Source organism: Ursus arctos, unplaced genomic scaffold (assembly GCF_023065955.2).
Source record: "Ursus arctos isolate Adak ecotype North America unplaced genomic scaffold, UrsArc2.0 scaffold_12, whole genome shotgun sequence".
Lineage (NCBI taxonomy): Eukaryota > Metazoa > Chordata > Mammalia > Carnivora > Ursidae > Ursus > Ursus arctos.
In genome coordinates this window covers 9510040-9524387 of record NW_026622786.1, presented here as the reverse complement: position 1 = coordinate 9524387, position 14348 = coordinate 9510040, and the positions used below count along the sequence as shown (strand labels likewise).

General features: G+C 50.4%; 1 protein-coding gene across 2 annotated transcripts; it reads right to left on the bottom strand.

Moving 5' to 3' along the window:
* Positions 1-1132: 1132 nt before the first annotated feature.
* On the bottom strand, positions 1133-14182 carry TRIM45 (tripartite motif containing 45). 2 transcript variants are annotated; one of them, XM_026483655.4, is made up of 7 exons: positions 13120-14181; positions 10782-11515; positions 9362-9491; positions 8658-8772; positions 6965-7091; positions 5788-5947; positions 1133-1408 (listed from the first exon to the last, which is right to left on the bottom strand). In XM_026483655.4, exons 1-6 carry the CDS (start codon positions 13605-13607, stop codon positions 5799-5801), a joined length of 1743 nt encoding a protein of 580 aa, XP_026339440.2. In that variant the 5' UTR covers positions 13608-14181; the 3' UTR covers positions 1133-1408; positions 5788-5798. The 2 variants fall into 2 exon arrangements, with proteins under 2 accessions (XP_026339440.2, XP_026339439.2); XM_026483654.4 differs by lacking the exon at positions 1133-1408 and having other exon boundaries at positions 5395-5947; positions 13120-14182.
* Positions 14183-14348: the final 166 nt, after the last annotated feature.

Here is a 14348-nt window from a genome sequence, read left to right as displayed (position 1 = left end):
GGAGACGGGCATGAATCCCATCCCGGGTACTGTGGAGTGACAGTGGTGGTGTCAAGTGCTACAGGGGAGAGGTGCGGTCGCTGGGAGGGCTCAGAACAAGGAGCTAGAGCGAGAAGAACCAGGTGGGGAGACTGGGAAACTGGTGAGGGAATGGAAGTCCGTGCCTCTTTCTACATCCTGCTTCCTTTAGGGGTCACTTCACCCAACCCCGCTCCTCGAGACAAACTTAGCAGCACGCATCCTCTGGAGTAAAGCTGAGTGAGGCCTGCATTTCGGAGATTAGCGTGGGCGTATCTGTGTGTGTGTGTTACCCAAGACAGCCCAGGTGTTTGGCCTGTGACGACGTCCCAGGGGACAGAGACGGTAATTTGTGGCTCTTTTCTCTTACCTGTGACACTGGAGATAAAACTTACATCATAACGCCGTACCTTGTTGATGCTTCAGTGCTCACGACTCAAGGGTGATTTCTGAAGCACTTTGTGACACTGGGGACAATTCCTAAATCCTCAGATCGCTTTTCCCCCTCACCTTAGGAGTCTGGGGCTCTGCAGATCACTCTGAACTTTGCCGGGTCTGTCAGCTGGCAGGACAGGTGAATTCAGACTCCGCGGTATGGCAGGCCAAGGAACAGGCCACCGCCTCCTCCCACACAAACGATCTTAATGTTCGTAACGGAATTGCCACGATCAATCCTGCTTAAAGGCTAGGATAGGACATTTGCCAGGACCTGGATGTCTGACAAATTTTCTGCTGCAATAGAGCTTCATCTACGGTAGAGTTCTACAATTACCAAAACCCTTTTCCAACTGAAGTAACTGAAAAGCTTTTTGTCCTCGCTTCTGTGAAGTCTGATTCGTTAAAAGACACACGGGGGGAAATGATGTAATACAATAAGCTTCTTCACGGCAAAGCAATTCCCTGGATGTCTGAGGTCATTGGAAAATTCAAGGCTGGTCCCTGAAGTGCATACAGTTTATCCAGCAGGTTTGAGAGAAGGCTGAGGTTTTTTTTTTTTTTTTTTTTTTTTTTTTTCCCCCAAGTGGTATTTGGTTAAATGACAAATATTGGCATTTGGGGGAAGGAAAGTCTGGCTTACAGAAACAGATACCAAGGAGATCCAAACTACAACTTGTACCAAATTAGATCTTTTTTTATTCAACAAAACGTTGATTAAGCCTCTATTATATGCCAGGAACACAGGGACAATGGGGTCGATGAATGTCAAATGCCTGCCCTCGTGGAGCTGACAGCCTCATATGAGAGAATAAACATTACAGGTAGAATATGTATGTCAGGTGGTGGTGAAGCGGAGTGAGGGCGGTCTGGAGCCCTGGGTGGGGGCTGCTATTTTCTACAGGGTAGTTAGGGACGTCTCCGAGAAGATGATGTTTGACACAGGAGCTGAAACCTGAGGAGAAAGAGAGAGAATCATTAAATATCTGTGAGAAGAGCATTACAGATGGCAGGGCAGCGATCATAAAGGCTGCTACACAGAGTATGTGGAGAGGTTGCGGAGCCCCAGGAAGGCAGACTGGGCTGGAACAGAGTGACTAGGGGTGGGGGGGGGGAGGAAATGAGAGGAGAGCAGGGAGCCGGGGTGCAGGCTCTTACAAGCCGATGTAAACACTGGCTTTGGTCTGAGTAAGATGGGAAGACGTTGGTGGGTGTTGAGCAGAAGCGTGACATGATCTGAGGTATTTCAGAAGGACCTCTCTGATGCCTGAGGGGAGAGCAGGCCACAGGAAGGGAAGGGTGGAAGCAGAGAGACCAGCCAGGAGGCAGGGGAGAAATCTTGGTGTCTTACACCAGGATAGTGGCCGTGGAGGTGGAGAGCAGTGCTTGGCAGATGTAGTTTGAAGGGACAGCCGAACGGATTCACCCATGGTTTGGGTGTGGTGCGTAAGAGGCCAGGCCCTTGACTCTACCACCTGTAAGACTGGATTTGGACTTTCCTTTTTAAGATGTGGAGCAGACTGCAGGAGAAGCAGTACAGGCAGGTGGGAAGTGAGAATCAGAAACTGGGGTTCTGTTGTGGACATCTGAAATTTGAGGTGCCCGGGATGCCTCCAAGTGGTGGTGTTAAGCTATTGGATAAAATCCTTTGGAATTTGGAGCAGGAGATCAACATAGGAGTTATCGGTGTCTAAATGGTGTTTAGAGTCAGGAGAGGAGATCGTCTAGGGAGGGGGAGGACATAGAAATGCAAGAACGGATCCTTAGGGCTGTCCAACGTGTAGGACTGGGGGAGATGAGGAGGAACCAGCAAAGACGAAGAGTCAGGAATAGTCAGTGAGACAAAATGAAGGAGAGTGATGCCATGCGAACCAAGTGAAGGGGATGTTTCAATGCTGTTGATGGAAACACCAGGAACTGTTCATTGGTTCCGTAATGTGGACATTACTGGGGACCTTGACAAGTGGTTTTGGTGGAGTAGCGAGGAAAAAAGCCTGATTGGGTTAGATCTAAGAGAATGCAAGGAGAAGGAGAGATAGCAAACAACAATTATTTTTGAAGTTTTTTAAAGGGAAGCAGAAAAATGGAGTGGTTGTCAGAGGGGGGTGAAACATGTTATGGACTGGATTTTGTTCCCCCCAACTTCATAGATTGAAGCGCTAATCCCCAGTGTGACAGTATTTTGAGACAGAGCCTTTAAGGAGACAACTGAGGTCAAATGAGGTCATAGGTGTGGGCCCTAACTCAGTAGGACTGGTGTCCTTGTAAGAAGAGAAAGAGACATCAGGGATGTGTCTGCACAGAGGAGAGGCCATGTGAGGACACAGGAGGCAGCTTCCTGCAAGACAAGGACAGGAACATCAGGAGAAACCTTCATCTTGGACTTCCAGCCTCCAGAACTGAGAGAAACAAATTTCTGTTATTGAAGCCCCATGGTCTGTGGTATTTGGTCACAGCAGCCCTAGCAGGCTAGTACAAAAATCAAGGGAAATCTGTTTTTTTTTAAGAGGGGGGAATGTTGTGGCATGTTCCTGAGGGAATTCCTGGAGCAACGTTCCTGGGTTGTCAAGATGCAATGCAGTCTAGCATACAAGGATAGAGGTTTTTTTTTTTTTTTTTTTTTTAGATTTTATTTATTTATTGGAGAGAGTGAGTGAGAGAGAGAAAGTGAGCAAGCGGAGGGAGCAGCAGGCAGAGGGAGAAGCAGACTCCCCGCTGAGGAGGGAACCCAAAGTGGGGCTCAGTCCCAGGACCCTGGGATCATGACCTGAGCTGAAGGCAGACTCTTAATCAACTGAGCCCCCCAGGCGCCCCAGAGATTTGCTTTGGATAGGGATATAGGCAGATTGTAGATATGGTGGGAAGGTAGGGGAATTCTCCTCCAAATCCTTTTAGAAAAAGGATTGGTGAAATAGGAGGTACGGTCCTAAGTGGGGAGGGGAGGTTGGGTGGAAAGTGGGGTTTGAGAAGAAAGTATGAAATATTGAAATAATTGCCTCGCAGAGCGGGGGACAAACTGACGAGAGAGATGTTGTCAGACAACTAGGCGATGCTAAGAGCCCACTGAAATTAGTGGTCGTGGATTTAGAGTGAGGCTAAGTTCTCATGCTCTTGTGTTTTTCTCCAGGATCCTCCAGTTGGGTTAGATGGAGAGTTGGATCCAAACGGGGGTTTTGTCGAGAATGACAGGGAGACCACATGCAACAGAGTGATTATAATGATGGTCTGTAGAATCTAAGCTGAGAGAGAATGAAGGAAAGCACACGCAAGTGTGAGGGGAACCATGAGAAGGTGGTGGAGTCACTGCATTGTGGGTCCGGGAAGAGAGTCGGGTCATTGTGGTGGGTGAGCTGGAAAGATGGCAGCTTGTGGTCACGGGATGCTGAAATGGAAACGATGCAGAGAGTGCAGCTGGAATCCAGCCAGGTCTAGGGCATGACTGACTGCATGGCTAAGGGAGGGAGAAAGGAACATAGAATCGGTCGTGGAACTAAGAAGTCTATGTGGATACTGAGTTACTCTGAGACTACGAGGCATGGCTCTCCGTGGCAGCAAGCTCAGTGCTAGAATCTTCAAGGATTGAGGGGGAATGATGCAGGGCTGTGTAGACGGCTGAACCACGGAGGGGCAGCAAGTCGTAGAAAGGCAAGAGCCTTGAGGCTGGCCATTTTTTGAAGAAAGAGAGGTAATGTTCTGGAACAGGGTTTCTCCACGGTGTGAACATTTTGGACTGAGTAATTCTTTGTTGCGGAAGGCTGTCCTGAGCTGAGCAGCATTCCAGACTTCCACACAAGAGATGCTAGTAGCACCAGCTTCCAGCTGTACAGGGAAAAATGTCTCTGAGACTTGACTAAATGTCCCTTGTGGGAAAAGATGGCTCCTGGCTGAGAAGCATTGACCCTAAAGCAGCAACGATGGGGGTGCCTGGGTGGCACAGTCGTTAAGCGTCTGCCTTCGGCTCAGGGCGTGATCCCAGCGTTCTGGGATCGAGCCCCACATCAGGCTCCTCCGCTAGGAGCCTGCTTCTTCCTCTCCCACTTCCCCCTGCTTGTGTTCCCTCTCTCTTGCTGGCTGTCTCTGCCAAATAAATAAATAAAATCTTTAAAAAAATAAAAATAAAAATAAATAAATAAAGCAGCAACGATGAGCCAACAGGACACTTCCCTGGCCTGGGGCCCAGCGGTTATAAAGCGTGAGGAAGAGCAAGCAGCTAACACTTAGAGAGGGTCACAGGGCCATCGCTGTCTTCTGGGAAGATCAGATTTGGGTTAGAGCGCGCCGAAGGGAATCCTCCCAGGAAAGGGTGAGAATACAGTGAATGTGTTAGGATTTATGGCTATGATGTGGTTCACATCTATCAGCGCCGAGGAGCCGAGGAGGAAGTAAATGTAGCCCACGATGACCGGACAGTCCGTGTGTTTTGTCTGCTTACTTCGCTTCCTTTGCCTGACCCAGTTCACTGCTCCAATGAGCCACCTGCTTCTTAATGGCTCTTGCAAAGCAGATTCCAGTCATTATATCTAATACACGCTGAAATCAAGATCCCAGAAGAACAGGCCAAGTATCTACCGTGAAGCACTTGGCAGGGGTGAGGCACGAGCACTGCGCGCCGCCTCGTCCCAGAGTTCTCCTCAGGCTCTAACAGCTAAGCAGGCATGCTCTAGGACTCAGAGCTTCTAGCGAACTTCCTAGCTTTACAGACAGAAGTGAAGACTCCTCTCTAAATAACAGAGGGTTGGGAGATGTGAGGAGGATGAAAGTGTCTAGATTGCCTGGCGAGAGTAGAACTGTAACGGATTTCTGAGGTGGTATTTCAACACCGTTCCCCTTTATTTAACTTACTACTTGTAGGCCCTTGACCAAATAGTAACCTAGGCTGACGAGTCCACTGAAACAGCAAGATCCCATATAATCTATTTAAAGTGTGCTAGAAAAAGCAGATGCGATGAAAGGCAGTTTTAATTCTTTGAGGGAAATAGCAAACATGTGGCTCAGGGAGAAATCAACGAGTTACATATCCAAAAGTCAGGAACGAAACCCCCCGCGGATCGCTGAGTTCCAACGGTATAAATGGCTCCGTTCCTCCACAAGAGAAGGGAGCCTCGGTGTGGAATGATCAATGCTGACCGTCATGAAGAGAAATGTGGTCTCTTGTGCTCAACCGTCCGTACATACCATCAGTGAGTAACTCACAAGAAAGGACTGGAACTCGAGAGTGTAAGATAAGGCACTTTGTCTTTAATTCTATCAGTTTCTTCAGAATTAATCAAGGTCTGGGGTCCTCTGGTAACTGGAAGTTGTACTGGCTGCAGCACTAACGGGCTGACCACGTACCCAGAAAGGCATCAGAGAGCCACGGTCCGGAGGAGACTCCTTGGCGCGTTCTGCCCACCTGTCCACGTGCATTCCGACTTCTCGGCAAACTTCCCACAGCATGACCAGTGCGGGCGACCCGGGTGGCCTTTGTGTCCGTGGCCGCAGCCCAGGTACCCACCTGTGTGGTACCAAGAGGAGACAGAAGACAACCATTAGAGTGAAGTCCAGCAGTTTACCATGGAAACTCACTTTTCTGGCAACATTTAGACTCAGGGATGTGAAAACATATAATGAAAACCTGGCGAGAGAAACAAGCTATCTGGAGCCTCTGTAGGAGGGGGATTCCCAAGGACTGAAGACGGCCAATCAGTTAAGGTTCGTTGAAGTTCTAAGAAGAGCATTGTTTTAACATTCTGCTAACTCAAGGAGATGAACCAGTTTGGGTTTAAAAACTATAAAATAATTGAAATAAAAGAGATGGGAAGAGTGGTTGAAATAAAGAAGGTTAGTTCCTAAAGCGTTTATGAAAAAGGGCGCACAAGCCTGTCTTAAGGCCCATCATTAGAATAAGGACACCATAGGATACATTTTAAAAAATAATTAGAGGGGCGCCTGGGTGGCTCAGTCGGTTAAGCGTCCGACTCAATCTCAGCTCATGTCTTGATCTCAGGGTTGTGAGCTCAAGCCCCGCACTGGGCTCTATGCTGGGCGTGGAGCCTACTTAAAAAAAAAAAAAATTAGATCTCTTGCCTGAGTTGACCCTCCTTCCCCCAAGAAAAGAGCCAGACCTGGTCAACTGATTTAATCACCCACTTTCCCATCCCTGACTTGCTTGGTATTTCTTTAAGGTTTTAAAAGGAACGGAGTGGGTTCAGATTTTTTTACACTGCCAGGCTGTTGGAAAGGGTATAGCTGGAAATTGAGCATGCCAGGGAGAAGTGCAGGGCTCATGAGACTGGTGAACTGGATCAAAACTAGAAGAACTGAGAACGTTTAAGCTTACTATTTCACTTTTCAGAACAAAGAAGCTTTAAGTGAAAGTTTTAGAAGTATGTTGTATTGATATGCACGGATTATATTCCTAGAAAGCACGCCGAGGTCTGAATCTCCTAAAGCTAGTGGCTGTGCGGTAGTTGAGCCCACTGCTGGGAGACCGGCCCGGCGGGTAAGGACGTTCGAGAGTGTTCCTCCTCACCTGGCATGGTGCCCCCACAGGCACAGCGAGCAGTCTTCTGGCCTCCGCTGGAGCAGAAGGTGCAGCAGTGAAACACGCCTGGGTGTGGCCGATGCCTTTTCCTCACGGTCACGGTGAACGGCGAGCCCTTCAGGGTTCAGACCAAGAGCAAAGAACAGCCCCTTGTGTGTCAACAGGGATGTGCGGGGCAGCCCATGTGCTTAGACGCAGTGTCAGTCACAGGGCCTGGCCCCGGAGGGACGAGGACAGCAGGAAGGAAACGGACAAGGGGACAGTGACTAGCTGGGCGCTCAGCTGTGTGCTTCCAGATACAAACGCCTGCAAGTCAAGGAATCCGTGCGGCCCCTCTCGCATGGAGCCCGCCTGATACACAGATAAACCCAAGCTGTGTTCGTGTCACTGGTGTCGCTACCTTCTCCGCTCTGGTGGCGTCTCGGGGCTCGTTAACGGAGAGCCGCAACCACCAGGCTAGGCTGTCCCGTGGTCCTTTCTCTGGTGTCTCAGTCACACACCTCCTCCCCTCACATACTGAGCCTCGCTCCCTTCCTCCCGCCCCTCCATCCTGGACGTATCCGTTTTCCCATCTACTCAGTCTCGGCCCGTGAGGATATAGGGAGAACTTCCGTTCTCCACTTTCTGTCCTATGCCTGACAGTATTTAGTAAGTTATCCCTGACTGAGAAGCACGCAGTCTGTAGAAGCACAAACCAGAGAGTCTGGCACCTTAGAAGCTTCTCAAGTGTTCGATCTCTCCTCCTTTCAAGAGTTTACAATCCATTTTAAAAACAACTTGGAGTTCACAGACATGGGTTCAAATTCTGATTTTGCTCTACAGGGAACTGTACTTTAGCACATTTGTTTCTCAGTCCAATTGCACCATGATCCCTAGGCCTGAAGGGCTTGGAAGAAAGGCCTAAGGATGTATGCAGAGGGACGTAGCCCACTCCGGCCAATGTGATCAGACAGGCAGTAAGCGGCTGTTGAACAGCGGTCTCCCTCTCCCTTTCTGCACACACAAGCCCAACACATCATGACACTATGGTGTTTTATCGTCCCTGTCAGTGTTGCTTTCTGGTTGGGGAAAACCTGTGAACACTCGAGATTCCGTCGGACCTGCTGAGTATCGCCTGATTTCAAAAAATTCACCATCTCTAAACCAGAAAGTGTTATCCTTGTCTGGGGAGGTGGTGCAGTAACCCTGGTAAGAGCTAAGCACATATGGAAACAGGCAAAAGAGTTACAAGGGCAGACAGTCAGGCAGATACATGACTGGTCGGTTGAGGGGAGAGGGCATAACTCTCCCAAATTGTGTTCCAGTAAGTTCCAGTCCGTCTGGTCACAGTCTGAACAATCCCGAGCTAGAGGATAGTGCTTGAATGTGTACGCTTGTCCCCTGGCGCATTGCCTCCTGGGATGAAGGTATCTTTTCCAAATTAAGAATTCTCCAATGGGGAAAAGGATAAAATATAAGCCCAAATGCCGGGGGGGGGGGGGGGAGGAATAAGCACAGAGTTCTTATGGTCACCAGCAAAATCTAGGCCATTTCTGAAGAGAAGAGAAGGAAGAAAGAGGACCCTATTCAATCCCTCTGTACAGCTGATCCCACGAGACATGTGTCCACATCCTGAGATGGCAGACGCCAGAGGAAGCAGGGAGAAAGGAAGCCAGGGAGGACAGGCCCAGGTCCTACTCACCTGCACGTGCTGCTCCTTGATGCAGACCAACACGGTGTAGACACCAGGCTCCTTGGGGGTATAGGACACGTAGTACGTCCCATCCTTGTTATCTTGCACCAGCGTTCTGACTGGACTGAATGCACATGGGGTTCAAAAAACCACTCACTCTCACAGGCCTGCTGCAGCCGCCCACCACTCGAGGTGTGAACCATTCCACCCAACATTCATTTGAAATGTCCCCCGAGCAGAATGCTCCTTCCATTGGTCTTGGAAATTAATTTTACAACAGAAGGGAAGCAACGTAAATGCTGACTTAATCTGATGTACAGAGGAATCCCTTGAAAGCGTTACTGTGTTCTCTTTGATGGGCTTGCTGTACCCTCCCGCTCTCCTCCCTCCTCCGGCTCCAGAGACACATGAATATACTCCCAGACCAAGGGAGTAGCAAAGTGGGGCTGAATTTTGAGAAGGGGCCCATTCGGTCGAACACAGACAAGCTGAGGGGCAGAGCAGACCTTAGGGAGAGAGTGGAGTACTGGCACGAAACCCGCACAAGAAAACACATCTGCTCCAACTGGGCATATCACATTTTTTAATAGCATCTGGGGGGCAGGGGGTAGACTGTAACTACTGCAGGTGCACCTCCCCAGCTGCAAAGGGGCCTCAAGTGTCCAGTTTCATCACCGCTTATTACCCTTGACACCTGCCTGTGAAATACACACCTGTCTTTCTTATCTTTAGGGATGACCGCGACTTGCACGCTGTCCCCTCCCCGGCCCATGCTCTCTCCTGCTGCATCCCTACACAGCAGAGTGAAAGAGGCTGTCTGTTTCTCCCGGGCTCGGTGGAGATCTGCAGAAAATAAACACTCAGTCCTCTCTCGCCTCAAAGGCCAGCTGCCGCAGTGACTGCAACCCCAGATCAGACACCACCTTGCTGCTTCTCTTTAGAACAAAAGGTCGTGCTTCCTGTTTAGTAATCGCCCTGCTCCCTTTCTCTTCTCTTTCCGCTCTGACCCCCAGAGCGTACCTTTTGGGAGTCCCTTCAGGAGAGCCTGGCTGTCTCTCAGCCACTTGCTGCTCTTGGATCACACAGGATCCTGAACCTTAACTGCAGCCCTAAGGGAGCTTTGAAAATACTCAGGACAGACCTACATATTCAGAGCAGAAAACCTCTAGATGCTGTGAGGGAGGCTCGTAAGCCCAAAGCTATCCTCTCTGAGCTGCAGATCATGCTGGAATGGGCAGGGGGTAGAGCTGCTCAGCCTGGACTTGAGCCAAGCTGCTAGGGAAACAGTCATAGGTGCAGCCTTGGCGCCAGCAGACTCAACAGGGCTACTTAACTTGGGGCTCATGAACTATCATGTGGTCTCTGGAGAGGCTTATGAGGGGGGCCAGACAATCTCCTGAAGCAGTGTGCCCAAATTAGCAGATGTTTCTTGGGGAGAGATCATTCTCAAAGGGCTCTATGACCTCCAAGAGGTTAAGAATTCCCGTGCCAGAGTCAGGTTGCCTCTACGGTACAGTCTGCCCATCAGGACTGATCTCTGACCTATCTTTGAATAACTGCCTCCTTCAGGAATAGAAGGGTCAGAGGAAATTGTTTCTCCCCCTACCGAATGAAATGCCTACCATAATCTTTTAAATGTCAAGATGTGGCTTACATAAACCAGGAAGGGCACAGAAGAAAGTTCGCTCTAACCTTGTCTTCCTCACTCCTCTGAAGCTCTCTTCGGGACTTGATCCAAGGCATCTGGGGCCCTGACATACTCCTTTCCAGGCAGGCAGGATTTCACCCCGGCCTATCCTGTTATTGTCTTTGCGCACTGTCTCTGTTCTATCATCTGATAGAAACAGCACGCTCCATGAGGTCCTTGCTAGTTACTACTTTGCTCAACTGGAAAAGGGTCAAGCCTCACCCCTATATGGGATACTACCTGTACCCCGGTCAGAACGAAACAGAAAGAAAGGGCGAGGGAGGGGTCACTGTCCTTTAGATCAGTATGGCTCCCTCCCTTGGTAAACTGGTTGGTAGGAAACTCTTCCTAGCTGAATGAAGGCCCCAGCTGAAAAAGCCACACCTCTTTAAACACCAAGTCCCCATCCACTGTCCTCTCGAGGCCAGCGGGAAATGCCTTCCTACCTTCTCCTTGGAGGACACATTTGGCTGGATCGACCTCTTTGGTATTGATGGCCCCATAAACTTCATAGCCACGGCACCGGCCTGCTTTCTGCTGAGGAGAGAAGCATATCTTATCGTTTACTCCAGGACGGACATCATATTCGACTTTGTTCAGCTTTGTGAGCCGTTCTACCACCACCCCCTTGGTGATGAGGATCTCCAAGTCTGAGCCACTGGTCAGCAGGTGCTCCGTGAACTCCACGCCAGTCCGCATGTCTGCCAGCAGCTGCTCTAGCTGGGCCTTCTGCAGCTGCAGGGAGTTTTCCTTCTGGACCCGTATGTCTTCCAGCTGCTTCAGCAGCTTGTCCCGATGCTCCTCAATGGCCTTGATGTAGCCCTCAGAGAATGTTCGCACGTCAGCCGCCACAGCCTCCACCCGCTCCTGGAGGGCACTGTTCACCCCTTTGATCTGTGTGAGGGCTTCCTCCAGCGCCTCCACGTGGGGCTGGGTGCCTTTGAGGAGCTCTCGCACTGAGTCCCCATGCTTGTGGATAACATTGCTCGTGAAGTCATAGGGGTGCTCCCGGTGCTCCCCCACCACGCAGTCCCGGCACACGGGCCGGTCGCAGAGCTCGCAGAACAGCCTCAGCTCCTCTGCAGGGTGCGCGGGACACAGAATGGGCTTCCCGATCCTGCTGTAGCCTTTCAAGTCTTTTAGGTCCACCATCGTATGGTAAGTCGTTTTCTTCTGCCGCCTAGGGACAGAGTCAGGGCCAGGAAATTAGGGGACGATTCAGTTAGGAAACAGTGTGGAAGTTTTTAGAGCGTAGCTCAGAAGTCAAACATGTTGACCTGCGTTCATTCCCTTGCTCTGACCTCTTAACCATGCAATCCTCTTGGATTCACTTCCTCCTCATCTGTACGGGGAGGGAATAACACCTACTGGAAACCTACTTGAACAAAATGATAGTAGACTACAGCTCTCTGGCCTGGGATGGGACTTTGCCAAAGGTTGCAACACTAAGGCAACGGCCTGGAACTTTCTCTGAAGAGTTAGTTTGGCAAGTTGAGACAAGAGCCACGGCCTACTCCTTCAGCAAGCTAAAGGTGAGAGCATGGTGGGAACCCAGCATCAGTGCCATGTGGCACAGCAATAACACCCGGCAATTAAAACGTGTTTAGCTGGCCTCGACAGAGAGTTTCCCTCCACTTTCACTTGAGATTTTGGCCAGTGCCTGCATCACCCAAAGCAGCAAGCTAGAATTTTCCCCAAGAGTCATCAGCATTATTAGAAAGGCTGAAATCAATGGTCAGTAAAGCCACAGTTCTCTTTTTAATTCCCCTTTTCTGTAGCCCTCTAGAGATTCAGGGAAATCCCCAGGAAACCCAATGACTGTCCAAAGTCAGCATGGTATCAGCTCGGAGCTTGCATACCTACTCTGGCACCAGAAGAGTGACTGTAGGGAAAACAGGGTCAGCTGTTTAGCTGGCAGCAAGACTGTCATAATTACAAGTTAAAAATAGGAAGACTGAAGACTACTAACTTGCTCTGTTGGTGAGACCGGAAAACAAATGGAAGGCAAAATTTAAAAACTATTTTAAGCTAATCCTAGAATCTCGGCTATTTTATATTCTGATGTCCTGTAATGGGGGAGGGAGTGGAGAAGGGACAAAGAATGATTCATGTGACCAGCTATTCACCAAATGCCATTAAAGACATAAATCTGCACCCCAACGAGCACTTATCGGCCCACCTCACCAAACTCCAGAGTCACTCTAGGGTACAAGGCAAAGGCTTCCAGCACCTTATACTGGGAAGGCAGCATGGATTATTAGAAAGAGCACAGAAGGCGGTCAGAAGACCTGGATTTAAAACTGGGTTCTGTTATATGCTACTTACCAGCTGTGGGACTTTGGCAAATCACATTTTGCTGAGCTTCAGTTTCCTCAAATAATAAATGGGAGTGAAAACAGTGCCTGCTTTTCTATAAGAGTTGCAAGGCATCAAATGAGATCAAGGCCAGGGGCTATGCTATTATATTCATTCTTCTCTGTTTATCCAGCACCCACTATAATTATTCACTATACAAACGACTGATGACCCAAGGAAACTGTGAATGTGCTTTGCAAACTGAAAAGGACTTTGCAAACCTTTGCTTCTATTATTACTAGGGTTATTCTGTAAGGCTGCAGGAGTTACCTACCATTCTAAAGTAATTATCACAGCGTATACTGCTCTTTGACCTTACGTGGCATTCGAGAGAGCTTTCCTTCCCATCTGCTCACCAAGGGACTTCTGGCTTGACACCTCTTTGCATTCTGCTCTTAAGCTACACCAGGTGGGGTATCCCATCTGTACCTGTGAGCCTGGCAGCAGAAGTGGCAGAGATTGGCTTTGCAGGTCTGACATCTCTTCTCCACTTCTCTGTCGCTGCACAGGTCACACACCAGGCCCTGGCCTTCCCCATGAAGACTCTCCAGCATCACATCATTCATGGCCAGGTGGTCTATGGTTAAAGCCTTCACTCCACCCATGGGCAGGTCCACCTGAGCATCACATACCGGACAGAGGATGCCGATCTGCGGCTGCAGACTGGGTGGCTTGAGTTCCTGGAATATTGACCCCTCAGAGCTTGTGTCAGAGTCTCCCCCTCTGATGTCCACTACTGAGAAGGGTTCCAGCTGCTCCAGACACGTGGTGCAAACTGTGTGCAAACAAGGCAAGAGCCTGGGGGCTTTGAAAAGCCCCATGCACAAAGGGCAGCGAGTCTTGCCTGAGTTCCCAAGTGCGGTCCCACTGGGGAGTTTGCCCACGAAGCCAAGCAGCGGCTTCCTCTTTTCTGACATGTTCCCCACGTTTGTGCCCAGTATCAGAAAAGGCGACGGGCAGCTCTATAATGAAGTAGTAGGTGATTAAGCCCCCCCAAAGAGAAAGTTTCCAGAATTTGAGCAGAGACCATGGGGACTCTCTCTTCAACAACTGTAAGGGCAAAATGGTAGAAGAGGAGTCGTCAAAGGAACCACCCACAGATCTACTTAGGAGGGCCCCCTCCTTTCCATGGCATCCCATACCAGACGCGCCCACGCCCTCCTGTGCCCCCCAAGTCCTCCTCCCCGGAAGCGCTTCCAGGTCTAAGTTTTGAGCTGGTCCTGCCGCCGCCAGCTCCTGGAACCCTGCACCTCTCACTCCCTCCACTACCACCCCCCTCCCGCCACCCGCCCCACTGGCTCCGCGCCCTACACGCGACAAGCGCCACCCCCGCCCTCGCGTGATGAGGTGGGGGGGGGGCCTCCTGCTCCTTCCCTCGACCCGGCCCTGCGCGGACGGCACACGGCGTGCAAGGAAGCTGTGAGTTCCGTCGACTCCTCGGTGGCCGCCGCCTCCCCAACACCACTGCCCAAGGTGCCCGAAGGCTCTGGCCCCTCCTCGCACCAATCCCAGTCCAGGTCTACTCGGGGGAGTCCAATCACCGTCCGAGAAGGGAGGCCCTCGCCGCTGGGCACCCCGCCTCCCAACAGAGTGACACCACCAGCATCCAATAAGGTTCGGAAACTCCACATCTTCTCCAGTCCACTCCGACGGGGAGG